The sequence below is a fragment of the Micropterus dolomieu genome, linkage group LG07, assembly GCF_021292245.1.
Source record: "Micropterus dolomieu isolate WLL.071019.BEF.003 ecotype Adirondacks linkage group LG07, ASM2129224v1, whole genome shotgun sequence".
In the NCBI taxonomy this organism is placed as follows: Eukaryota; Metazoa; Chordata; class Actinopteri; order Centrarchiformes; family Centrarchidae; genus Micropterus; species Micropterus dolomieu.
Genome location: NC_060156.1, coordinates 25,731,881 through 25,759,143, shown reverse-complemented (window position 1 = coordinate 25,759,143; position 27,263 = coordinate 25,731,881). Strand labels below are relative to the sequence as shown.

Below are 27,263 nucleotides of genomic sequence, written 5' to 3'. Positions count from 1 at the left end.
GGGGGGGGCGCTACGTGTGGTGAATCTCGTGGAACATGAGCTCGCGAGGGATTGCCGTCTCTTCGCCGTACATCTTGGAGGCGCGCCGCTCAAATGCAGAAACCATCTGCTTCACCACCTCGTCGAAGAAGACGTTCGCTAGCTGGGAGTGGAGGAGGGAGCGAAACTCGAAGGAGATCTGAGGAAAGGAGGGAGGGAGAGGATAAAGTTAGCAGCTGAATGTCAAAATGTATTTATATATGTTGAGTGTGTGTTGGATCCAGTTACAAATACAACACTTGCAACTGCAGACATGCCAAGCTGAGACACATGGAAGAAGAGGACATACAGAGAATAGCTTAAACCACCACCTCTTTTAGTAAACTGCGTGTACTTACAGAGAAATCCACGGTGCAGGTGCGAGGATAACCCGGGAGGCCAGGGCTGAAACGCCAAACCGTCTCCAAGTGGTTGAACAGTTTAGCCTCCGAACAGGATGCCTGACCAGCAACATACACACATTAATTGTAAATGGTTTGCTGCAAAGAACAAGAAAATGAGAGACTAACTTTCTGATAGTTGTTGCGTGTATAGAGTAACTTTTATAACCGCGTAAAACCCCATTACAAATTCATTCAGTGCAACTCAGTGGAGAGCACAGCGTTTCCAAATATACATATTTAAATTTTATGCAGCCGTAAAAAGTCTTTGGTCTGAATATTTTACACTTGTGTAAACATCACATAGTTTCAATGAAGAGCTGGTACAAGCTGCTGCAGGGTATATGCGATAGCGTGTGCAGGGCTCGACAATAACGGTGGCCGAAGGTAACAGATGGCCCGGGGCCAGTAAAAAGCAACGTCGGGACAGTTGAACTAGCAACTCACTGGACCAATCAGGCCAGTGCAAAACATTAGTATTTAAAAAAAATACATGGTAAAATGTTGCTACTTCTGAGCTGAATTATTACCTCAGTCAATACGTTCCTAATGAGTTTATGGTCTCAGTCGTTAGTTTCAAGTATTCTTCAGCACTTCAGCATGATGTTCATTGAGTAAATGATGGTCCTATATAAGTGGGAAAAAACATTGAGCCATTGTGTGTGAATACAGTGTGGAATAAGAGGATTTTTACTACTTATGGGGCAATAAAAAAGGGGAAACCGGGTGGTAAGAGACTGAACAAAATCTTTTATCAGCTTTAACTACAAAGTAAAGCAGCTTTGTTCCTCTCTGCTGACAATGACCCTGTGTATTCATTATATTTGCACAAACACTATAAATATATATCTAGTCTATCCTGTGTGTTGGAAATAGGCCTCTTTCAAAGCCGACAGTTTGACTTAAGCTAAATGGAATTCAGCCATCGTTAATTTTATTATTTACACCTGTGCTTGTCCTACTGTGACATGTCTAAATGTATGTGTGAAAAAGACCTACTGAAGTGACCTATCTTAATCTGAGAGCCAACAGAAAACAACCCCCTAACACACATTTTTACATATTTTAACTTTTTTATTCTTTAGTTTCTTGGAGATGTGAAGTACTCAAATAATAAAAAGTAAGCTACTTCTAACATCCTACATTTCATGCTAATGATTTACTTAAAAACTGGCTGTGGTCTGAAATTAGTGCAAATCACATTGTGGGCCTCAAGCAAGACCTGTTGTGCGAGTAATATCGGATAGTCTGTCTCTCTCCACAGGGGGAAAACACACTTAACTTAAGCTTCAGGAACAGCAGGTCGTTGGATCATCTTCTGTTGCGCAAGACACTTACTTTAAGCTATAATTTTATCCTGTCTAATATCTCCACAACTGTCACAAGGAATGCCTTTCACATAAGTCACGGGCTTCTTTGTTTTTATAAGATGATTGTCTAACTTAGTCGTAGGCAGCTGTACTATTTTCCAAACTGCTTTGGGTCCTGTACTACCACTAGTGACTCTGCTAAATGTGTAATCTTTTTGTCAGCTGATTTCCGACAGCAGTACTTGAAGATCTGCAGTGGAGAAGTGTGTGTTTTACTCACAAACTGAGCAGAACCGGCTGCCTTCTATCGTAATTTCAGTAGCATACATTACGCTAATGATGAAATCCCACTAACACGCACCTTGTCATGAACATGTGGTGCACATCAGGCAGAAATTAGTGATTTACTACAAGTTTCTAAGCTTGGTAAATCTGATTTGAAACGCTCGTACGAGCTAACCTCACAGAAAAAGGTAAAAAGGGCTTTAGGATAAATATTCTTGCATGAGACCCTTTTCCTTTTAGCAGCAAAAATGTGCCAGGAGGCAGTGCCTTACCTTGACCAGGTGGGGGCGTACTGTAGTTATAAGAGAGGTGTAGTTCTCCACCACAGGTGGGAAGCCCACGGTAAGTTTGGCCTTGCAGAATCCGGCTCGCTTGAACACCACATCAGATTTCTTACACCAGGGAACAAAGAGCCGGTAGTTTTCCACTCCGGCCACAACCTCATATATCTCCTGCATCGAATACCTAAGGAGTTTAAAGATGGAGAGGAAGCAGCCAATAAGCTCCCGGCAAGCAAATACGTCCATGCAGAGCTGCACGTCGAGAAGTAGCTGAAGGTCAGCAAATGTGACAACACTAAACAAAGCTGCCACAGTACAAGACCCACTAAAGTCATAACTACATAGTTCAATGAGGGACATTTTTTACAACTGATTCTGTATTTATGTATATTGCCTGCTATGCAGCAGAAGGGAGTTACTAAACTCTATAACTTGTTATTTTGTGACAATAAAAATACCTACCTATAGAATGACATAAGGAGGCAATAAGAGTGCAAGAGATGAGAAAACAAGAGCAATAAAATAAACAAAATAAAGGCAACATTTAGTGAGTGAGACACAGGTGGAGACGGTTTCCCACCCCACAGTTATGTAACTGCATCACTCCAGCTGAGAGAACATAGCTGCCGCTGCCTGTGTCTATTTATACAAGCAGATTTAGTGAGTATGACCTTTCTATGGAACACAGGAGGACATCTAGTGCGTCATACTGAAACGCATATGTAGAGCCTCAGATGGGGCACCAGCATTCAGAACAATTGTTTAGACGTGAACATATGATTTGTCTTTCTGTCACTGGGAACAAAATTTCTTTATTTGTCCCTGAGGGGCGATTAGATTGGCCCAGAAGCAATAAACAATTAGACAAACACGACAACGACAATTAAAAATACAGGGTCAGACATATGACAGCAAAAACTAAAGTTCAAGTGTGCATTATGTGCAGACCTATTCTTTGCATTCTTTGAGTTTACCAGAGAAATAGCAGAGGGTATGAAGGAGAATTTATATCTGTTTGTTTTGACTTGTAGTTGACTAAAGTGGGAACCAGAAGGCAGCATCTTGTGTTTTATATTATCATATTTGTACTGTTTGCTGCTTTCTGTAAAGTGTGTTGAGACTTCTGTGATTGTGCACCGTCAAGGAATTATTATAACTTAACACAGACATTTTAAGCTCAAATTAAAGCTCAAATCAAATGTGCTGAAGATGTCTCATGACATAACAAAAAAAAGCACTGTAAGTGAGACCAGACTTGAGAGACTCACCCAATGATGCGTCTCTCTGAGTACTCCTTCCTCTTAGAGAGGGAATCTGCAAGGTTGAAGAAGCTGCGAGCAGGCAACGCAATGCCACGCCCTGACGTGGCTGCGCTCAGCAGGGGAGGTACACGAGTCATCAGGATCCCACATGATGACAGGTATCTGATCACAAAACAAACAAAATAATTACTTGCATCTTAATTCTAATAAAAACAACAGAAAACCAAGGTGAGTCAATACAGTAACACAGTATTGCCAAGTAGGTTTTAACTTCAAAATGATTTACATTTTAACAAAGATTTTTGCTTTGGAACTAAATAAAATAAAAGCACATTAAAAGCAAGTACTATAACCACAACTGTACACTAACATTGCAATGTCTATTTAAAATAATAAAGCAACAGCCCCCTTTCATACTACTGCTGTAGTTTATTTTTAAGTTTTATGAGCACAGAATGTTCTGTAGACTACATCACGAGACAGATGTTTCTTGATTTACTTTAAAATGTTAAACCATTACTCAGGTTGTAACGACAGAATAACAGCGGTATGAACATTGAAACCATCTTACAGTTGAGGCTAGGGATGGGGATCGTTAATTCTTATTGATATTGATGCCATTATTGAGACTGCTTAACGATCCGAGTCTTTATCGATACTTTACTATTATTTGGTGATGGTTATTTGGTAAGACCAGACCCAACGGGCATGAGGTAGGCCTGCACAGTATGAGGAAAATATTCACGGACATGACTTGTGATAAATTAACATATATTGAAGTTTGCTTATTAGCTGCCTGGTTGTTTTTAAATTAATCATAGGATTAGAAATTAATATTTTAAATACAGCAAAATGTTGTTTCTAGAGCAGCAACATCAATTTATAACAGCAAAGTCACCGTACATAAACTCATAACATCAGTCTGCATCAGTCTCTCCTCTTCCTCCTCTCTCCCGTTATTCACTGCCTGCAGGTAACGTTACCTGGTAAAAGGAGGGGTGGCAGGTTTGTCTCAGCCAGCAGCTGAGTTTTTCACAATGTGCCAAATTTTAAGACTACAGACCAATCTGTGTTGCAGACAGACAACTTTCTATTTAGCTTGTTTGTAACATTTGGCTAATGCCGAGCTAACGTTAAAAACATACAGGATGACAGACTGAGGACAGAGATGATTAAATGAACCCTTTCTACAAGTTTACCCTACACACCGGTGTATTCTTGTCTTTTTACTTGCAAAGGTTTTATTGCAGGTACTCAAGCTCTAAACAACTCAGCAGTCAGCAACTCGAGTAGCTGAAGCTAACTTAACTTCACCGTCTCCACAGCGACGGGGCGGCGTCTCTCTCTGCTGGGCGGTGTGTGTGTGTGTGTGTATATATACACACAGGAGCCGATAGAGAGCAGCAGAGGCTGCAGCCTGATGATAAACAGTCCTGGGCCTGTTTAATACCGCGTTTCAGTGCAATCAATAAAAAAAAAAAAAAAACATGACTTCTCTTGTTCATCACGTTTCAAGTTAAACCAGATTTGACACTCGAGACATAACATTACAATATAGGACTAGTCTCGATAAACTTGGACCTTGGTGATTTTCAGGTTTTGAGAAATTTTTGAACCGTGCCTTTTTAGAACCAGGTCCCGATCCTCATCCCTAGTTGTGGCCTTTCCTCTGTCGTTGCTGCTCTGTTGTTGCTGCTGCAGTGGTCTGAGTAACTGGGACCAGAGGGCTCTGTGGGCGGGACCGGCCGACCGGCTGGCACCGCTAACCCTGCGGGCGCTTGTGGAGCTTCTCAACCCCAAAAATGTTTGAGCACATTTTTGATTGCCATCCACTTTTGTAAAACTGCCAATATTCAAGTTCTACACAGTTGATTTCTCGCCTCCAAACATCTCAAAAGTGTATTTAGTAATAAAATAGCGTACAAAACTTGTAACTTCTAAACCTTTTTCTCCATTGATTTCCAATTCTCACATGAATGCTTCTTCTTCGTGAGCAGTCATGGCTAATCATTGCAGCCCTAGCCGCAACATAAGCCTTTATTCCTGTGGAACACTACACTTTGCATGGAAGCCTTCCTGCAGCACCTGCCAAGCATTTGTCAATTAAATCAAATGGGTCAAAGACACCAGTAACTCAAAATGGAACAAGGTCAAGGGCACGACTTTACTTCTTGTTTTGGAGACCTAAAACACAGTACGACCTAACCACCTGGGCGTGTGCCTGCCTGATCTGTTTGGCCTGGGGGAGAAGAAGTTGCAGCATTAGGTTAATGATTGAGGCTGTATCGCAACCAGGTGATATAGGAAGAAGGCCATGAATACTGGAAAAATAACCGTAGACGGGTTTTTCCTCGCAGACTCAATCTGCTTGTTGCAGAAATCAACATCCTGGCAAGAAAAATACAGTTAATATTAAAACCCACGACAACTGTTGAGGAGAAATTCCAGCGTCAATTAGTTAAAGGGCTGTGAAGTGAAAGGAATTACTGGTAATAATAGACTGCATTTACACACCAATGAACCCACTTGTTCTAGTAAAGACTCAAAAATGAAAGTCCAGAGCCTATCTTTATCAATTTAAAGTACTTTTGAACCCTCTGCTACTATCATGAGCCAATTGCTTTGTGTTATCTTGCTTACAAGATTACATCTTCACCAAAAGCGTCATTAGCTGGATTATTCCCCCACAGTATGTCGTTGGTTAATCAATTCATTGTTTGGTCAGTCAACAGAGTTTAAATACCAACACCCGTGACTATCATTTATCATTAATCCAGCTTCTAAAATGTGAGGATTTGCTGATCCTCCCTGGTTTGTATCATTGTAAATCGAATATATTTGGATTTTGTACTGTTGACTGGACAAATGAGCAATTTGAAGAAGCCAGCTTGGACAAAGGGAACTTGTGATTTCTCACTAACTAGAGCTAAAAATATTAATCAAAAAATGATAGACTGATTAATAAATCATCGTAATAGCTACAGATTTATTTCCCTTTTCCCCCCACAGTGCTACTTTCCTGATCAGGTGCCAGCGGGACACCACAAATATCCTGAATGGTATAGTAACGACCACTACTGAAGGATCAGGCAGTTTGGCCATCGCCCACAGCACCTGTGGCACCCTGTCCCACCATGTCCCTGGCACTGGATGGTTTGGAAGAACAATACAGCTCTCAGGGCCTAAGATTAGATTTAACCATCCATTATGTCACTGCTTAACATGACAATATCAACATCAGCATCAGCTTAAACCCATGAAACCTATTCTGAGCTTCGAATTCCTCTTCCATTACCGGCCTACTGGTCACTTCAAAAGAGAGCCCATTCACTACTACCTGAAACGTAATACAGCTGAGCTGACACATGGCACTGACCTCAAACTAACACATCCATGCCAGTGTTACGGCTGCAGATACAGAGAGTTGAGGTTGAGAAATTCGGTATTCAGACTAGAGAAGGAGGAAGTGTGCACACCCAACTCCAAAAGGGTGCAGATGCAGGGTACAGATGCAATGATTAGTCGATTAGTTGTCAACTATTAAATTAATCAACAACTATTTTAATTGATTATAATTATTTTTATAATTTTAAGTGATTAATCGTTTCCTAAGAAAAAAAATGTCCAAATTCTCTGATTTCAGCTTCTCAGATGTGAATATTTCCTTGTTTCTTTGCCCGTCTGTGACAGTAAACCGAATGTCTTTGGGTTGTGGACAAAACAGAACGTTTGAGGACGTTATCTTGGGCTTTGGGAAACACTGTTCAGCATTTTCTCACAATTTTCTGACATTTTATAGATCAAACAACTAATCGTGAAAATGATAAACAGATGAATCGATAAAATCAGCATATGATGGACAGATAGGTAGCCTGCACACTGATTACTGCAAGGGTAAGGAAACAATGTTTTGACCATCACAGTGAAGTTTTGGGATCTTGCAAAATTCAGCGTTCGGACTACATCTCCTTTTCCTCAGAAAGAGAAACACACTCAGGAATTTGCCACCTTCTAAAACGTTATGCCAGAGGCAAACTCACTAATTATGATGTTAGCAGGAATTTTAAGTGGTAGAAAGATGCTATTTAACTAACAACATGCAGGCCATACAATAATGCTGGTTAGTTGTCTTCACTTCAAAGCATTACCGGTTCCTGATGCATTAAGCTACTTAGTTATCAAGTTGGTATGTTTCTTAGCAGTGGTGATAGTCAGATCCTTTATCTAAGTTAAAGTACTAATACCTCACTGTAAAAGCACTCTGTCACAAGTGAAAATCCTGCATTGGAAATGTTACTTAAAGTACTACTTAATGCAGAAAAATGTCCCCTGTGTTATATATGATATCATTAGATTATTATTACTCATGCGTTAATGTAAAAGCAGGATTTTACTGCTGTAGTTGTTTGAGGTGGAGCTAATTTATTATTAACTATTTTGTATCAGACTGCAACTAATGATCATTTACAATATGGATTAATCTGCTGATTATTTTCTCTAAAATAGTGACAAATGCTGTCACACCTTCACAATGCTTCAACATTAATCACAACACATTTATATAATTAAACGGAAAAGCAGCAAATCTTCAGATTTGTGAAGCAGGACTAATTGACTTATTGATTAATCGACAAATCAGTTCAGCTGACCTTGTAGAAACTGCAGGGGTACTTTCATTTATGACAAAGCATCACATTTTATAAACTCTTTAACGTTACATGTTAAAGCACATTGGTACTTAAGTGCAGTAACGTTACTTGAGTAAATGTACTCAGTTACTGTATACTAATTGGCATTTCTTAGCGTTTTTATAGGGTTATTAAATCAAATACGGTCCATGAGTAGTTAAGCTCGTAAATGTTAAACCATAATATGTTCTGTAAGTTACCGCTTAACACATCAATTTCTAGTGAGAGTATCTTTAGCGCTAACTGTTAACTACCTTAGCTAGCCAACTGTTAACGTTAACGATATTTCTTGTCTGAGGTATGTCTTCTCCTAAACGTTAAAATCTCCAGGTTTAGTCGACAGTAACAACATCAAATACTTTACCTTCCGCTGTTCCTCGTCTGTATTTCCCGGCTGGCTGTAGAAGGTAACTGTTTCATGCATTCAACTACTTTTCTCAGGCTACGGCCACCTCTCGCCATCGTCCCCTTCTTTGACGGATTTCTTCTTTCGCTTCTTAATGGCAGGTTCTGCCCTCATGTTTGCCCCGCCCCCCAACGTCACGCACTCTCTAATTGTCGGCCTGCTATTGGAGAACCCCACACCCACTGAGCGTTTTCATTGGTCAGTTGTGTTGCTCGTCAACTGAAATGATTGACGTCTGAGCCCTCGGGCGTGCACGGACGCGCACACGCAGGAATGTCACGAGATGCGTCGGCTCAGGTTTCACATTCAGCCTAAGTTAACTTAACACAGTGTACTTTAACTAAAATAGCATCTTCAACTATTATATAGGGTCAGTTAGGATAATTATATACTAATTACTGTTACTTTATCGATGTTATGGTAAAGTAGAGTGACAGTTTGACACTGACTGACACCATGTAAAACACACAAGTGATTCCCAACCTGGGGTACTTGTAGCCCAAGGGGTACTTCTGCAGTTGCCAGGGGATATGTGGAAAAAGTTATGATATGATAATATATATCCACATATCTGTGTGTAGAAGAAAAAACAATACACAAGTAAGATCACAAATGTCAGTAGTTATTGTCAAAATCTCCTACCAACTATGGTAGCCTGCACAATACATGCCTCAGTTTTCCACCAACCGGAGTCAACTGTAGTTTATTAAGACATGCAGAAATAAGACAAATGTGACAATCCTGTAAATGGTTGAAACAATCGGTTTGTGCCGCTCCAAGTTATAAAAGTGCAAATTTGGGCAAAAATGCCATAAAGCCACCCCATCTATCAAAGTGATATGATAAACTTGGGCCCATCTGATCAAGAGTGTCAGGGTATGCTGGGCTAAAAAAGTTGGGAACCACTGTACTATACTATTTATATACTGTTTTATACTCTCAGTTGCAGAGATGGAAGAAGTACTCAGATCTTTTACTTAAGTAAATGTGCCAATACAACAATGAAGAAATATTCCGTTGTAAGTAAAAGTCCTGCATTCCAGGTTTTACTTAAGTAAAAAGAACAAAAGTATTAGAATTGAAATATACTTAAAGTACCAAAAGTAAAAGTAGCCTACTCATAATGCAGAATGTCCCATTTCAGAATAATTTATATTAAATTAATTATACAGTTTAAAGTGACAAGGACAGTGCACAGTTTTGCCATCTTGGCTAAGTTTCAACTACTATTGAATTGTAATTATTAATGCATTCATGTGTACACTGTTATGTTGCAGCATGGGTTAGGGTTAGGGTTGGAGTTGATTTTAACTACTTTCTATACTGCTTGTGAATGTCCCCCTGCTTATCTTAACCTATAACAATACATTAAAATGTAATATTTTGTATTGTTAATCTGAATCTGCAAAGTAACAGAAGTTATTAAATACCTGAGTAACTGTTCTTAGTTACTTTCCATAACTGGTCAGTTGCCAATTATTAGGAACACTAACAATCCTACATTAAATCCTCTTTCATAAAGGCTATACTACGCTATTTTTTTTGTCTTTTGGTTGAAACTCCTGTATGATCATTTTGCTGTGCCGTTATACTGACAATATAACAATATAATAATCAGAATCAGCTTTAATGGCCAGGAATGTGTACACATACAAGGAATTTGACTTTGGATTGTACTTTGCTCTCAATACACATACACAGGACAAACGTAAACAAACAAGCGTGAACAACAACATTTGTTGGCAGTGAGACAGCAGGACAATGGTGAAGTGAGAGCATATTTTTGTGCAGGAGTTATTCTGTACATTATCAGATGGATATGATATAGATAGTATATACAATATAATATACAATACACAAAAGTGACAAATAAATAATAATAAGAGGCATTAAACAGTATCCAGTGTACACATTACCATGATATTAAATCACTTTGTCAATATGTTACAAAGTCGCTATGTGATAATAATAATAATAATAATAATAATAACAATAATAAATGATTAATAATGTTACTGATAGTACAAGGTACAAGTACAATAGTAGTAGTAGTTGTCGTAATATTATACTGTGTTAAATGTATTATTTTTGCAAGGAGAACACCCCAATCCCCAACTAAAAGCAGGTGGTCATGTTGGAGCTCATGGTGCCCTGGGAGCAGCGGATGGAGCAGGTCAATGAGAGGAAGAAAGGGAAATATGCAGATCTGGTAGAGGAGTGCCGCAGGAGGGGGTTGTGTACACAGTGAATGCCCATTGAAGTGGGGGGCAGGGGCTTTGCGGATAAATCAATGTGCAAGGCATTCATCCTCCTGGGCTTTACTGGTGCACCTAAAAGAAAAGTCATTGGCAGAGCTTCAGAGGCAGCAGTGAAAGCCTCAAGATGGCTGTGGATCAGGAGGGACACGCCGTGGGCTAATGCCTCTTGGACAAGGGCCGGTACTTTACCACTCCCGGTCGGGTGACCTGAGTGAGGGGGGTATGAAGTTGAAACACCCGTAACACCCGATGACCCCAGGTACTATCACGGATCATGTCTCCAAGTGCATCAATAGATGTATGCAACTTTCATGCCACATCAACACTTGTAAACACATACAAAGTGGTATTAAGTAGTACATTTGCTACAGTGCTCAAATTCAAGTGTAGTACATGAGTAACCTAAAGTACATTTTTGAGGTACTTTGCTTTGTGTTTCTATTTTATATTTCTACTCAACTACATTGCAATGGGACATATTGTACTTTCACTCCAGTATATTTTTTTACATCAAGGGTTACTTTTCAGAATAATTATTTTAAATACAAAATATGAAACCTTTATAAAAAAGTATTCATTAATATAGATTAAACCACCCAACACAGTGTATAAATTAAATAAAATTAGCCCCATCTAAACCAGTTCTCACAAAAATGCTGCTTACATATTAATGCAACAATAAGAATAGTCCAATAATTTAAAATATAATGACACAATACTTAAAGCATTTTCCTTTTGATTTGATACTTGAAGTACATTTTGCTGTGTTGTGTGACTTGTACTACACTATGGTATCAATCTACTTTCTTCTATCACAAAAACGCCCTCTGTTGATCAACCCACTCTTTTTGCCTTTTTCACAAAACAAATAACAAGTAAACGTGTGTCAAAATACTCTGAGAACAGCTAGAAAAAGACTACAACCCTCACTTCACTAGCACACCCATACATAGCACACCAGCTTCGCGTTAAGTCCCGCCTCCTACTCTGCCTTTGATTGGCTAAACCTTGCCCTAATCCCACCCTCACTCTAATCTTAACCAACCGAACCAGCGGAGGCAACAACTACTAGCCAATCAGAGGCAGATTTGTCAAAAATAACGCGGAACTCTGGAACAACACACTTCCGGTTTCAGAGTCGAACAACCACCACCAAAATGGCGAAGATCGCCAAAACGCACGAAGGTAAATTACAAAATTTTAAATAACTAAACGGACCCTGTTTATGATTATTTTTTCACAATATAAGGCGTCGAGAAATGCCGTAGTAAATGCTGGAATTTTTGGAGCAATAACTGATGTATTGATTGTTTTAAAACGCAATAAGCAGCAGGCCGTGATACGACGCAACGCGGACGCGGTTTAGATAATGGCGCTGGGTGCTAGCTTCTTAGCTAGCTAGTTACCCTTAGCTACCGTCACCGTGCAGTATTTGCCATTGTTAAGCATTTGTGCATATATATATTTAACTTCGCTACCAGATTCACCGACACAATCAGATTAATCTTTAGGCACACCATTTATTGTATGACCAAGTTATCACTATTTACTGTTGATTAAATGCTAATATGGTAATCAAATGGCTAACCTTGTTAGCAGTGGCCTCAATTAACATAACTAAGTTACACATATACAGCCTCTGTATATATGTATGTGGATTTCCCACTCAGGGAACAGGGCTTATCATAACCTATAATAATAAGTTAAAATGTATTTGACTATATTTTGTATTTTTAACGCGAATCTGCAACGTGACTAACATTAAAGTTAATCAATAAATGTGGTAGAGTAAAAAGATGTATGTCTAAGTACTGTTCCTTTAAAAGTATCATAAAGTAATACTTTAAGTAGGAGCTTTCCTGTCATCTGTAATTGATCACTCTCGTTTATTTTCTTCACTGTACTTGCAGACATCGAGGCCCAGATCCTGGAGATCCAGGGGATGAAGGCTACCCTCCTGGAGGAAGGAGACCAGGGAGTGGGCCTTGACTCCACCGGCTTTTATGACCAGGAGATCTATGGAGGCAGCGACAGTCGCTTTGCTGGATATGTCACTTCCATTGCTGCCAATGAACAGGAGGAGGTAAGCAGAGAGTTTCCTTTGTCTAAAATATGTTATGATACGGTTGGATGAACTTTAATTCTCTTGCATTGCCACAGTTTTTTGGAGCTTGAGTGCTCCCTCTTTGCCTGTTGCATATGAGCTAGGAGAGTCTTGCCGTTTAGGCGAGATTTGACTAGACTCCTGTTTCTCTTTCTTTCCTCAGGATGATGAAGAGGATTCAACAACAAGCTTGTTGGGACAAAAGAAGCCAGGGTACCATGCACCAGTGGCAATACTCAATGCCATTCCTCAGTCAGATGAGCAAGTATGTGTTGATTTAGTGTGTCTCAAATTCACAAGTTCATCCCTGTGTTCTTGCCATTATATCGTCTCTCTGTGGAGTTGAAGTGACGTTTCAGATATCATAGAATTGTAGAATTTTAAAAAGGATTTTTGTTTGTAATTTAGAAATACACTGACATTCTCTACCCATCATTGTTTTGCAGTATGACCCATTTGCAGAGCATCGTCCACAGAAGATCGCAGAGAGGGAAGACGAATACAAAGCCCGGCGCAGACAGATGATCATCTCACCTGAGCGTCTCGACCCTTTTGCAGATGGTAAATTTTGCTCTTTTTCGTCTTCATTATACCTTCCCCATTTGCTCCCCCTTTTCATGATTCACTTTTTTCCTGACCCCCATGACTACCAATGGTTTCACACCAATAGTTTTGCTGTTCAACCCTTCGACCACAATGCAATAGCTTGCCTCCCAGACATGATGCCTTCCCTGTGGTCAATCCTTTGTGGTCCAAGAACATTTTGTGTCGTCGTTCCCTTTTCTTCCTCGTATGATCTGCATTTGTATCAACTTCCAACTTTGCAACACATGTCAGTGTGGGCTCAAGGCTTATCTTCATTATTTTGGTTTGGAAAAATATCACTGTCTTGATCTGAATGTGCAAAATGAGAGTTGTATCCTTGTGTGTGCAACAAAATAAAGTTAAACCCATTGTAGGGTTACCATGCTTTTCAGTGGGAGAGGTGGTTAGGTGTTCAATGCTGAAAGGGGTAGTTCACCTAACAAACGTGGGTCGCAGATGGGTTGTGTGTGCGTCGAAGGGTTAACAATCCCATGTTCAGCGTCAGCCTAAATTATGATGGGAAAGTGCAGTGTCCCTTTGTCATAGCATATGAAGATGAGAGATGTAAGTTTGAGGGTTAGCTCTTGTGTAATTCACCTGCAAATGTGCTGAGCTCAGTAACTGATAACAAAACAATAACCTGCCCGCTCATAGTTAGAGCGTTAGATGGCTGGCAGTGGAGAGAAATGTGCTGGGTCACTTTGGTGTAGTCAACCAGAATCGTTAGGGTTATGTAACAACACAAAAGTCATACCCTCGATCAGGTCAGTCAGGTGTCATGTCTTCCCAGTCTCTCTTTGCCTGGGCTGTAATTTAAGTGTCCTGTGGTACCGCAAACACTTTGATAGATGTGCAGTGTCCTTGGGCCTCAGCTTTTTTACAGATCTGAGGATCATGATTTCCAGGCTTCCAAGATTATATACCTTTTTATTATAAATTTTGAGACTTTAAACCTGTGCCTGGAAATGGCATTTTAAGTGTAGAAACATACAAGTATTTTACATAAACCACAAACAATAATGATGAGCCAGCTAGTTTATCTATCTCTCCATTTTTATTGCATCTTCACTTCCCCTGACAACATTAACTTAAATGGCCTGAGTGTTTCAGGTTTGGTCTAGGTAGGGCTTATTTGAAGCCTGCATGTAGAGAGAGCTCTATGTACAAAATTGTTGTGTAAATATATTTTTATTTTACAACTCTCTCTGTAAAATAGAAATATGTTATCAAGAAAATTGTGTACCACAATACCACAGGCCCATACTAACTGTCCTTAATTTCTCTCCTACAGCAGTACTGCTTTGCCAGTCCTGTACTGCACTCTGTTAAGGGTGCAGCAACTCATCCTGTGTAGGTTATGGGGAACACAGAGAACTGTGCACTTGTCAGTTTGGTCAGGGTCTACTGGCTGCTTGTTTGGGGCCTGTGAGGGGAATCAGATGCAGCCCAGCTACGACAAACCTCAACCCCCAAAGAGCCTCTTAAGTTATTTATTTGGCTTATCATTTCCCAACAAATTTAGATAAAGTCCTCCATACATTCATGATGGAAAATTACTGCCCAAATATTTGACTTTATATCTTAGCCTTATTTTATCAGTTACCTTTTGTCCTGAAAAGGAAGTCAAGATTTACATGTATGATGATTGAATAATAACCACTGCTGTTATAAGTCAGTGTGGCTCTGGCATGTCATATCATTATATTTCTGACATTGGGGCTAGATTTATGATTATATTCCCCCTCATTTATATATTTTGCTCTGTTGTAATGTCATTCCTAGATGTAGCCTCAAAATCTTGACTTCGTTTTATATGCTAGCCTAAATAATTGGGAATCTGGGCCACAGGGTCTCATATGATTGGTTATGCCCCCAGAAGATACTTTGTTTCTTTGAGTGCCGTAAATCAATGCAACACAGGTGGTATTCTGTTGTGTGTGAGTTCAAACCCTTTTCCAAAGTGTTACTAATGGTAAAGAGAAATTTTCTAGGCTTCTTTTCTGCCGGTTGAAGTCTGACTGCAGAAGGACCCTTGGCACTGAAAGTGTACGTATACTGAAGAGCACAGCCCAGGACCCCTGCATCAGTGATGGCTATAACTTCTTAATCCACTTAAAGAAAACACCACAACCACAGCTCTTCTCTCTATGTATCTGCTTGTTTTTCCATTAGAATGCTACGACTGTATGTAAGAGAGACAAATGTATAATTGTATGTTATTCAGTAGGACTTGTTTTGTGCATCAGCTCTTTATAAAAACAGGAACGTAAGTTAAATCTGTTGGTAAAGAGAGTCAGGGTTAGCTGGCTGTGTTTGTGCTTGCTGTGTTTCTAATAACTTGGGTCCCCAGAGTGTATACTGATGAGTGTCCTATGTTCTTGTTGGTGCTCTTTCGCGCAGGGGGCAAAACACCGGACCCCAAGATGCAAGTCAGGTCATATGTGGACGTCATGTTGGAGCAGAACCTGTCCAAAGAGGAGGTAAGCGTGTACTCGTGTTTTCTTTGACATGTACTGCAAAATATTTCCAGATGGCTTCTAGATAAAGATGTCAGGTGTTAATATATACAGTCCTGTGCTTTGTTGCAGTACAATTTATCCTTATGTTTGTGCGTTTTTGCATGTAGAGAGAGATTCGTCAGCAGCTGGCAGAGAAGGCCAAATCAGGGGACCTGAAAGTTGTCAACGGGTCTGCTGCCAGCCAAGCTGCTGCCGCCGCCGCTGCCGCTGCAGCAAAACGTAAGCGCCGCTGGGACCAGACAGCTGACCAAACCCCCACTAATTCTACACCCAAAAAGATGTCCAGCTGGGATCAGGCGGATTCCTCTGCTGAGGTGAGCCACTCAAGTTTAAGCTTCTTAACTACTTGATAGATAAGTAGATAGATGTTAGCGTCTGACTAAAATATTGCGGTTGGTACTCAGTATTACATAACTAATTTTGTAAATTAAGGGAATCCAGTAATATGCGATGATTTTAAACTTGTGTTTTTAATCTCATCTCTTCTTTGTTACTGGTCCCTTTTAGACTCCAGGACACACCCCTGGACACACGCCTGCACACACACCTTCAAACAGCCGATGGGATGAAACCCCTGGCCGTTCTAAAGGCAGTGAGACCCCAGGGGCCACTCCCAGTACTCGCATGTGGGACCCCACTCCCAGTCACACACCTGCTGGCGCTGCCACTCCTGGCAGGGACACACCCGGTCACGCCACGCCTGGCCATGGTGGGGCCACAGGAAGTGTACGCAAGAACCGCTGGGACGAAACCCCAAAGACAGAAAGAGAGACCCCGGGACACGGGAGTGGCTGGGCTGAAACGCCACGCACAGACAGAGGAGATGAGTCTGTGGGCGAGACCCCAACACCAGGGGCCAGTAAGAGGAAGTCACGGTGGGATGAAACCCCTGCCAGTCAAATGGGATCCTCAACACCTCTACTTACCCCAGGAAAGACTCCCATAGGAACGCCAGCTATGAACATGGCTACCCCAACACCGGGTAAATATTGCAGAAGCTTATAGAAATCCAAACAATAATATATATTTGTATATTTATTAGTCACATGGATCCTGTAGCACCTTAATGGGTTTACTGTGTTTCCTCTTCTGTTTTCTTCAGGCCACCTGATGAGCATGACTCCAGAACAGCTGCAGGCGTGGAGGTGGGAGAGGGAAATTGATGAGAGGAACCGGCCTCTCACAGACGAGGAGCTTGATGCCATGTTTCCAGAAGGATACAAGGTTCATGACCCCCTTTTTTTCTTTTTTCTTTTTTTTATTGCCTTTAAAACTCTACAAATAAACAAATAAATATCTTTACAAGTAGTCCCAGTACTGATGTGTATTTCTCTTCTCCACAGGTCTTGCCTCCACCAGCAGGCTATGTGCCGATCCGCACTCCGGCCCGGAAGCTGTCAGCAACGCCCACCCCTATTGGAGGCATGACAGGCTTCCACATGCAGGCGGAGGACCGCACCACAAAACAGATGAATGACCAGCCCTCAGGAAACCTCCCCTTCCTCAAACCCGATGACATCCAGTATTTCGACAAACTGCTGGTGAGCATCACTTTTGTGCACACAACATACGTAAAACCCCGTGAAACGGCTCGATCTTTGTCCTGTCTGAAGGTCAGCATGTGTGTTGATGACTAGCTGTGTGTGTTTGTCAGGTGGAGGTGGATGAGTCCACGCTGAGCCCAGAGGAGCAAAAAGAGAGGAAGATCATGAAGTTGCTGCTGAAGATTAAAAATGGAACACCGCCCATGAGGAAGGTTGGTCGCTGCTGATATTCCCATACTTTGAAATATTATTTCCAGTATCCCTTTTTAAACACACCTCAACATGTCCTGTGTTCCCCTTGAGCCTCGTGCTCTCCCTTATTTCTTTTTTATCTGCCATGGAGGCTTGTGAAAGCACAAAGCACAAAAACGGTATTGCAAGATCAACACCCAGCACTAAGCCTGTACGTGGCTACAGTGTGAATATTTGCTTGCTAAAGAATCCCCTCTTTGAGGAACTGCTGTTTTCAGTAGAGGTCTAAGTGTTGGCCATCATGCTCTGCTGGGAGCAGCAGACAGAAATCATGAGATCTGTTATTAAGAGACCGAAGGCCGTATGAATGAATGTGATTTCAACCACCCGACTAATTCTCCTCTCTCCTGTCTTAGGCCGCTCTGCGTCAGATCACCGATAAAGCTCGTGAATTCGGAGCAGGCCCTCTGTTCAACCAGATCCTGCCATTGCTCATGTCGCCCACCTTAGAAGACCAGGAGCGCCACCTGCTGGTTAAAGTCATTGACCGCATCCTCTACAAGCTGGATGACCTGGTTCGACCATACGTACACAAGGTAGGCTCGGTGTGAGAGAGCTGCACTTATTTGAGTAGACTGTGTCGGACAAACTTACTAATTGTCCTTTTTGTGTCCAGATCCTGGTGGTGATTGAGCCCCTTCTGATTGATGAGGACTACTATGCCAGAGTAGAAGGCAGAGAAATCATCTCTAACTTGGCAAAGGTAATGTAGAACACATAAAATAAAAAGATATGCACACTCTCCCTGCTTCTTGCGAACTATTCTCGGCTGTTCAACCAGTCCATGGTCAGATCAGGGCTAGTCGTTCGCTAGATTAATTCCAACACGAGAGCTAGCAGACCTGACTTTACTTCTCGTCTGTTCTCAACCTGCACCTGTTGGTTACAGTAATACATTGACATCATTTAGTTATTTATTGCTTTTAATAGATATTAGTTATTGACACTATGACATTCAAAATTCAGTCTAAATAAATGCACACAACCAATGGTTGCTATGAACAGCAGTTATCCTGTTGATTAATGTAAACTATTTAAAACATTTTCTGTAGAAACAAGCTTTTTTGTGGTTTCTGATCACTGTCTGTGACTCAGTAAATGTGTGACAATGACTGAGATATTTGACATTTGTCTTCTTCCTGTCCGTCCCAGGCTGCTGGGTTGGCTACGATGATCTCCACAATGCGACCTGATATTGACAACATGGATGAGTACGTCAGAAACACCACCGCCCGAGCCTTTGCCGTGGTGGCCTCTGCTCTTGGTATTCCCTCTCTCCTGCCCTTCCTCAAAGCTGTGTGTAAAAGCAAGAAATCCTGGCAGGCCCGGCACACAGGCATCAAGATCGTGCAGCAGATTGCCATCCTCATGGGCTGTGCCATTCTGCCCCACCTTCGCAGCTTGGTTGAGATTATCGAACACGGTCAGTCATGGTCACATGTGAAGGCTTACACTGTTGGTCATTACCAATGGCAACCCTTTTTTAAAGCGCACACACGCAGTTCATTACAGCCAGTTAGGTTTTAGTTTCACATGCAGATGCATCGTTTAAGTGTGTTTTGATACTTTTGAAGGCCAAATCTATATTTGATTGCTCCCCAATTTCCTTTACAGCTCTCATTCTGACTATATACTACTACTACTACTATACTTTGATATAGATTCTGCAAGCATATTTTATTTTTTTAAGATACAGCTAAGTTTTGAAAACCTATATTGAGCATTTTTTAATTATTGGCAGCTGCAATTTTCCACACATTTATACTATGTATTTTTAATTTTCAAGTTGTCACTGTAAGCTGAACCCTGAAAAGATTTTAAAAAGTGTGCTTTAAACTGATAATGAAACATGCAGGTGCCGTTCGTTATTGTTCAATCAACACTGTCCTGATGGCTGGAAGGAAATGTGTTCAAGCTCTGACTGTTTGTTTTGACTGTGTGATGCCACAGGTCTGGTGGATGAGCAGCAGAAAGTGAGGACCATCAGTGCCCTGGCTATAGCTGCCCTCGCTGAAGCTGCTACACCCTATGGTATCGAGTCCTTTGACTCAGTTCTCAAGCCCCTCTGGAAGGGTATCAGACAACACAGAGGAAAGGTAAGAAAAAATACAAAAAGTTACCTTGTGAAGTTTTTTGGAGGAAAGAACAGTATTTTATTGCAAGATCAACACCCAGCGCTGAGCCTGCATGTGGCTACAGTGTGAATATTTGCTTGCTATAAAGTCTCCTTGAAGGGGCTGCTGCTGTCAGTAGAGGTCAGATGAAAGACTGTTAATACTCTGAGAGCATCAGACAACTCAAAGAGTTCATATTATGCTTTTTGGCTTTTTCCCCTCTCCTTTATAAAGTTACAAATCTTTTTTGTGCATGTAATAGGTTTGCAAAGTGAAAAAGCCCAAAGTGTGTTTCCATCTCCCAGAGAAAACACTGCTCTGAACTGCCTGAAAACACCTCATTTGTAGTCCAGCCTTTTCCTTTTGGTCCCTGTGACCTCACAGCAAAATGCGCGTCATAATACTCCCCAAGCTGCTAGTCCGACAAGTCCTCAAAAACACATGTGGAAAAACATTCTGAGCTGCAGAACACAGTGACAAGACGTCTGCCTCTCCTCTCCCTTCCAAACACTAGCTACCCTCCAGGCAGTCAGTGGACATAAAGTTGTTACTCTGATGTAGAGACAGAGCTCAGTTAAATCTTGGATGAAAGATACTTTTGTTACAGATTAAGAACTCACTCTTGCTCTAGTCCATGTTGCCAATCTGGTAAGGGAAACATGTACAGCTGAACCGAAGCTGTGTTTACCGGCTTCTCAGGGCCCCGCCCTACTCTGCTTCTGATTGGTTAATAGTCCTTAACTAGATCTGCGCATGTGCAACTGCCAACAAAGATCTTGTAGAGGTAAGATGTATCACTCCATAGCTAAAACGACGCCTTCAAAACAGGGTGAAAAGAGGAGCTGCAGCAATGTGCAGTATGACAATAATATGGTGTTTTTTGAAAATGAAACCATGTAAACCTGTTCTGGTACAACCCCTAAATAAGATTGAACCTGAAAATTAGCGTAATGTGACCTCTTTAAATGGCTACAACCCACAATCTGTGAGCTAAGTTTACAATTTATTCCTTCCCCTTTATCCCCAGGGTCTGGCCGCTTTCCTCAAAGCTATCGGTTACCTAATCCCATTGATGGATGCTGAGTATGCAAACTACTACACCAGGGAGGTGATGCTGATCCTTATCAGGGAGTTCCAGTCCCCTGATGAAGAGATGAAAAAGATTGTACTCAAGGTAAGGGGAGTGGAAGTAATGCCATAGTATATAACGCTCAGTGAATGTATGTCAGATGCCCACTCCATGCTTTTATTAAACATTAGCTGACTTCCTGCGACTATTCTCACCTGTTCAGCCATTATGTGGTTGCTTCAGGGCTAGTTGTTCGCTAGATGAACACCAACATGAGAATTGGCAGAGCTGACACCTGTGTCCTCTCTGTTCTCACCCTGCACCCGTTGGTTACATTTACAAACCCTGGTCGTATCTGACCTATCTGCTCTTTGTCTGAACTCGGGTGCGAGAAATAATTGTTGATATGCTCGGTCCCAAATTTCCGTCTCTGACTTGCACTTGTGTTGTCTCACAGGTGGTGAAGCAGTGTTGCGGCACTGATGGTGTGGAAGCAAACTACATTAAGACTGAGATCCTGCCGCCCTTCTTTAAGCACTTCTGGCAGCACAGGATGGCTTTGGACAGACGCAACTACAGACAGGTTAGCAAACAGAAGTTCATCGTCAACTTAACAAAAGGCAATTCCACCGCACTTTGTTTACTGGACTGTATAGTATGAATGAAAACGGGGTTTAAATAGCTGATTTATGCAGCTTCGTACAATACTACTATACAATAAATATTACTATTCCTGTGCTGAACCACAATAACAAAACAACTTGCACAGAATTCAAGAAAGCAAAAAGCCATTACATGGATAATGAACGAACACACACACAAATCCGAGATCTTTTGCCTGTTTTCAGCTTAATACACGCATTCTGCTTCTTGCGAACTATTCTCGCCTGTTCAACCAGTCCATGGTCAGATCAGGGCTAGTCGTTCGCTAGATTAATACCAACATGAGAGCTAGCAGACCTGACTTTACTTCTCGTCTGTTCTCAACCTGCACCCGTTGGTTACAGTAATACATTGACATCATTTAGTTATTTATTGATTTTATTTATTGTATTTGTATCTACACTTTTTGGGCTGGTTGCAGGAGACTCAGCTTCAAAACACATCCCGTGCACGTTTTTGAACTGTCTTTTTTCCGTTAAACAGTTGGTGGACACCACAGTGGAGTTGGCCAACAAAGTGGGAGCAGCAGAGATCATTTCTCGCATCGTTGATGACCTGAAAGATGAGGCAGAGCAGTACCGAAAAATGGTGATGGAGACAATTGAAAAAATCATGGGCAACCTGGGTGCAGCCGACATCGACCACAAGCTGGAGGAGCAGCTGATCGACGGCATCCTGTATGCCTTCCAGGAACAGACAACAGAGGTGAGCGGGGTGACTCTCAGAAGTCTGTTATAAAATGTGCACCATTCAGTACAGGAAGAAGCCAGTCTTTACAGAATGTTTTAACTTCATCCCTTCTACTTCTTCTCCAGGACTCTGTGATGCTTAATGGTTTTGGCACGGTGGTGAATGCCCTCGGGAAGCGTGTGAAGCCCTACCTGCCTCAGATCTGTGGTACGGTGCTGTGGCGTCTGAACAACAAGTCTGCTAAAGTCCGTCAGCAGGCTGCTGACCTGATCTCCCGTACAGCCGTGGTCATGAAGACTTGCCAGGAGGTACGCTGGGAAGACATTATCATTCAGCAGACAGATTAAAATAAGATGCATGTTTTGGTTTTTTAGACTAATGCCTGTCCTCTTTCTGTATCTGCAGGAAAAGCTGATGGGTCACTTGGGTGTGGTGCTGTATGAGTATCTGGGAGAAGAGTACCCTGAGGTGTTGGGAAGTATCCTGGGAGCACTGAAGGCCATTGTTAATGTTATTGGTAAGTCCTTTCACTTTCAAAAATCACTGCATTTTTAATGATAAACCTGCTTGTTTTTAGTTTAGAAAAAGAAACATCTGGACAGCTATAAGATTATTTTCCTCTCTGAAGGTATGCACAAGATGACCCCGCCAATCAAAGACCTGCTTCCTCGTTTGACTCCCATCCTGAAGAACAGACATGAGAAAGTGCAGGAGAATTGTATCGACCTTGTGGGCAGGATTGCTGACAGGTCAGTAACGTAAAACCACAGATTGAAGGTAAAGGATCTGATTTTAGTGTCTTTTAGGGGCCTCATCCCAACTTCTTGCTTATATTTCAGGGGAGCGGAATACGTGTCGGCCAGGGAGTGGATGAGGATTTGTTTTGAACTGCTGGAGCTGCTCAAGGCTCACAAAAAGGCAATCCGCAGAGCGACTGTCAACACTTTTGGTTATATCGCCAAAGCCATTGGGTGAGTGTCATCTGTCAGAGCGTCATCGAGGTCTTCATAAATACCAAATCAGTTTCTGTCTATCTCTGAATTGAGTATAATTGTATTAAAGATATTACAAACTTTGAAAGTTTTAAAATGTTTTTGTATGTTTTTAATTGCAGGCTGTTTCAGTCAAGAGTCAACTTCATTATCCATCTATTTTCACTTATCAGGGTCCAGTGTGCATTAATTCAATCAATTATATCTTTAGGAATTGTTAGATTGGAAAGTACTGAATAAAGTAATAATAAAAATCACACTTAAAATATTATAATTAAATATATTATATGTACTATTAAAACCCTTAAATTTAACTTGACGCCTTGTTTTGGTCTGTTTTATAATTTAAAATGTTCACCATATGCAAACCAGCACTCTGCCTTCCTCCTTCCTCCTAGCCCCCATGATGTTTTGGCCACTCTACTCAATAACCTGAAGGTCCAGGAGCGTCAAAACAGAGTCTGCACAACTGTGGCCATCGCCATCGTCGCAGAGACCTGTTCGCCGTTCACAGTGCTGCCGGCGCTCATGAACGAGTACCGTGTGCCTGAGCTGAATGTGCAGAATGGTGTGCTGAAGTCCCTCTCCTTCCTGTTTGAGTACATCGGAGAGATGGGCAAAGACTACATTTACGCTGTCACGCCGCTGCTGGAGGACGCACTCATGGACAGGTGAGGAGGAAGACGAGGATATCTGTACTCAAATGTGCTCTCCTAATAGTTTATTTATTACTACTTTTCTCACGAGGACACTGTAAAATACCTGAACTTTGTCTTACTTACTGTCGTCCTGCAGAGACTTGGTTCACAGACAGACAGCCAGTGCGGTGGTCCAGCACATGTCTCTCGGTGTTTACGGTTTTGGCTGTGAAGACTCTCTCAACCACTTGCTTAACTACGTGTGGCCCAATGTGTTTGAGACTTCCCCTCATGTGATCCAGGCTGTTATGGGGGCCCTGGAGGGCCTGAGGGTCGCCATTGGACCCTGCCGCATGCTGCAGTACTGCTTACAGGTGAGGACAAACACCACTGTCCCTTTAACATGGAAAACATCTCCAGTACTGCTGAATTTCATATTATTATTATTATTATTGGGATGATGGTGGGGGTAGGAGTAATAGGAGGAGTAGGAATGATAAAAGTAAATATTTAAAGCCAGTTTGTCATTGCTTTTACACTGGCAACATATCATACCCGCCTGCACCACCACCATATAACCTTAAAACAAGGAAAAGAGAAGTTACACAATAAACTGACAAATAAAAAACATTTCCTCACGCCGCGCTGTAAAGACATCTCTAAGAAGAAAGTTTTAAAAAGGTAACAATATTAAGAGTAGAGGGGACATAATGGCTGTGTGTGAAATAGGGCTGTAACGAACGATTATTTTCATTAATGATTAATCTGTGATGATTTTCTTGATTAACTGATTAGTTGTCAGAAGAGGGTTAAAAAATGTCGATCAGTGTTACCCGAAGCCCAAGATGACCACCTCAAACATTTTGTTTTGTCCACAACCAAAATATATTCAGTTTACTGTCACAGATGATCTTGTACTTATAAAGTATAAACGTGCACCTCCCCAAGACCGCAAGACCTGTGATTGGTAGACTGGGTATCAGCGCAATGCCTCCCAGCAGACAGGAAGTGCTCCATGCTTTAACTTTACTAGTGGCCAATCGGGCAGCTGTTACACAGTAGATCAATATATTTGAGCGTCACAACCCATGCGACATGACTCGCTTCACTATCAGAATGTGATCTATTCGGTCAGTAACATTTGAAAAGTCTCCAGAGCCACACGTGTATCATTTTATCCCCATTCAAATAGCGGAGGGCTAAACAGGAAGTTGCTTTCGTTTGCAGCAAAAGTCAACACAGTGGACGCTATAGATCTACTGTCAACTTGTTTGGTAGTGTAACTGCAACGACTCAGACACCAACGCACAAGTATAAGTGAATGGCTATGTGTGTAGCTTACGGTGTAGACTCAAAGCAAAAGTATAAATAAAGCTTTATTGATTTGATTATCAGGGTAGTAAGACGTGACTCCAATTGGCTGGACGTAAAGAAAACTTTGAAGTGTTGAATTAGTTGTGGTTCAGTAATCAAAAATAAAACTTCACTGTGCTAACTGTACTGTTGTGTCTTCAGGGCCTGTTCCATCCGGCTAGGAAGGTGCGAGACGTCTACTGGAAGATTTACAACTCCATCTACATCGGCTCACAGGATGCCCTCATCGCCCACTACCCACAAGTCTACAACGACGAGAAAAACATGTATGTCCGCTTTGAGCTGGATTACGTCTTGTAAATACAAATTCATGTGCTTTTCTCCTCCAGTTATCACTCTCCATTGTCGTCGCTTATCTTCTAGGAACGAGTCTGTTTTTATTTAGCAACTGTCTTTCCCGGGGCAACACAGTTCCAACACGGGCACATTCAGCCACATTATTGACCCTGGATTGAAAATGAGCATGAAATTAGGAGAACTTAAAAGAAGGGACATTGTAGAGTCTGTACGTACTTTTTTATTTTTACTCTTTGAGTGTTCCCTGTCCGGAAAGTCCGAGGTCAGACGAGCCTTGATTTAAGAATGCAGAGCAGTCAGTCATCACAATGTTTTAAATATTTGGATTATGTTTTGTTTTTGTGTGTATTGATTGGCCTCTCGACCGGCTGCGCCCTTTACACACCATCTCCTCGTTTCACCTCTGTTCTCATTAGATTGTTGCTTTATTTAATCAAATAAAATCTTTGTGTATAAAAGTAAATTTCTGTGTATCGGCTTCTTTTTTTTTTTTTTCTTTTAGTTTTAACCACATGTCGAATATTTACATTTATACCGATGAACTGTAGGTGAGTGAATTTACGTAAGAAGGGAAATGCAGCCAAGCACATGATCCAAAACAGACGGCAGAAACATAAGTTATGCTATTTTCATTATTTTATTCTCCAAATTTTTTTCAATTTTCCAAATAAAGGATAAGTGACATGTTGGGCTTCAAATCAGATTTTAAGTAGGTGTGGAACAACAGACTTAGATTATTTCATTTTCACGTTTCATGGAATCTCTTGCACATAGAAACACGTTCAAAATGTTCAGAAATGGCTGGCAGTATTGTAAACCATGGCAAAGTATTCAGAGCATTTGAGTGCAAGTAGCAATACGGCACAGTAAAAATGCACCAATACAAGTAAAGAGTACTCGTAACGAAGGCAGAGTTGCCCCTCATAAGTTATTGTAACGGGGAAAAAGTAAAAGGTTTCTCAGCAAAAATTACAAAACATGGAAATATATCCTCGCTTTCTTAGTTGTCTGTGATAGTGTTTCCAAAACCACCAATTTTAATCATGGCGATGTACGTAAGCCTCTCCGCTCACCTGAAAGCCATGCTGTCGCTGCGCTGCTCCTCAAGAACTGTAGAGTCGGAGTTTACCTTCCCTTCGGGAGGGTGGAAGTTATTATCCACCACTCACTGCTGTGCTGTGCTTATTCATATATTTGCTGATTATTATCTCAATAAACTAATTGTTTGGTTTGAAAATTGTGAGAAATGCCGTCACAATTACCCAGAGCCCAACATGACAGATTCAGTGCTTGTTTTGTCCAACCAACCACCTAAACATTAAAATGATTAAAAATAAATGTAAATAATTAAATGTTTTTACATGAAAAATGAATCTACTTATCAATCGACTAATTGTTTCAGCTGTGTTTGTATTTACTGTTATGTAGTTTAATTTATAACAAAACATCTATAACGTCTATAAGCTCTTACAACGTTTTGTGTGCAGAAATCATAGACTCAAAGTACATGAAC

At 41.2% G+C, this 27,263-nt stretch overlaps 2 protein-coding genes across 5 annotated transcripts in view; one reads left to right on the top strand and one right to left on the bottom strand.

Moving 5' to 3' along the window:
- coq10b (coenzyme Q10B) overlaps nucleotides 1–8,756 on the bottom strand; it is an 11,721-nt gene extending 2,965 nt beyond the window's left edge. The window contains exons 1-5 of the mRNA XM_046054999.1: nucleotides 8,610–8,756; nucleotides 3,564–3,719; nucleotides 2,287–2,479; nucleotides 378–479; nucleotides 9–178 (exon numbers count right to left, since the gene is read on the bottom strand). Coding sequence (XP_045910955.1) covers nucleotides 11–178; nucleotides 378–479; nucleotides 2,287–2,479; nucleotides 3,564–3,719; nucleotides 8,610–8,707 — 717 coding nt within the window. The 5' untranslated portion in view covers nucleotides 8,708–8,756 and the 3' untranslated portion in view covers nucleotides 9–10. The remainder of the gene's footprint in view (nucleotides 1–8; nucleotides 179–377; nucleotides 480–2,286; nucleotides 2,480–3,563; nucleotides 3,720–8,609) is intronic.
- A 3,199-nt stretch (nucleotides 8,757–11,955) lies between these two features.
- On the top strand, nucleotides 11,956–26,213 carry sf3b1 (splicing factor 3b, subunit 1). 4 transcript variants are annotated; one of them, XM_046054996.1, is made up of 24 exons: nucleotides 11,958–12,094; nucleotides 12,820–12,992; nucleotides 13,177–13,278; nucleotides 13,460–13,574; nucleotides 15,999–16,078; nucleotides 16,225–16,431; nucleotides 16,625–17,099; nucleotides 17,220–17,341; nucleotides 17,461–17,658; nucleotides 17,772–17,873; nucleotides 18,270–18,449; nucleotides 18,530–18,616; nucleotides 19,066–19,336; nucleotides 19,864–20,009; nucleotides 21,055–21,201; nucleotides 21,554–21,679; nucleotides 22,243–22,464; nucleotides 22,575–22,757; nucleotides 22,855–22,966; nucleotides 23,078–23,198; nucleotides 23,289–23,420; nucleotides 23,840–24,112; nucleotides 24,237–24,453; nucleotides 25,595–26,213. In XM_046054996.1, the coding sequence occupies exons 1-24, from the start codon at nucleotides 12,067–12,069 to the stop codon at nucleotides 25,751–25,753; spliced, it is 3,978 nt and encodes a 1,325-aa protein (XP_045910952.1). In that variant the 5' UTR covers nucleotides 11,958–12,066; the 3' UTR covers nucleotides 25,754–26,213. The 4 variants fall into 4 exon arrangements, 2 of the variants coding, with proteins under 2 accessions (XP_045910952.1, XP_045910953.1); XM_046054997.1 differs by lacking the exons at nucleotides 11,958–12,094; nucleotides 12,820–12,992; nucleotides 13,177–13,278; nucleotides 13,460–13,574 and adding an exon at nucleotides 14,945–15,644; XR_006825834.1 differs by lacking the exons at nucleotides 16,225–16,431; nucleotides 16,625–17,099; nucleotides 17,220–17,341; ... (14 more) ...; nucleotides 24,237–24,453; nucleotides 25,595–26,213 and adding exons at nucleotides 14,890–14,948; nucleotides 15,590–15,644 and having other exon boundaries at nucleotides 11,956–12,094; nucleotides 15,999–16,070.
- The last annotated feature ends 1,050 nt before the right edge of the window (nucleotides 26,214–27,263 follow it).

Excerpts from the sequence above, each read along its gene's own strand:
- sf3b1 (XM_046054996.1), top strand. The coding sequence starts at position 12,067 with ATGGCGAAGATCGCCAAAACGCACGAAG. Across the intron at positions 17,874-18,269 it reads GAACACCGCCCATGAGGAAG|GCCGCTCTGCGTCAGATCAC; the intron begins GTTGGTCGCTGC and ends CTCCTGTCTTAG. Across the intron at positions 22,967-23,077 it reads GGCCATTGTTAATGTTATTG|GTATGCACAAGATGACCCCG; the intron begins GTAAGTCCTTTC and ends TCCTCTCTGAAG.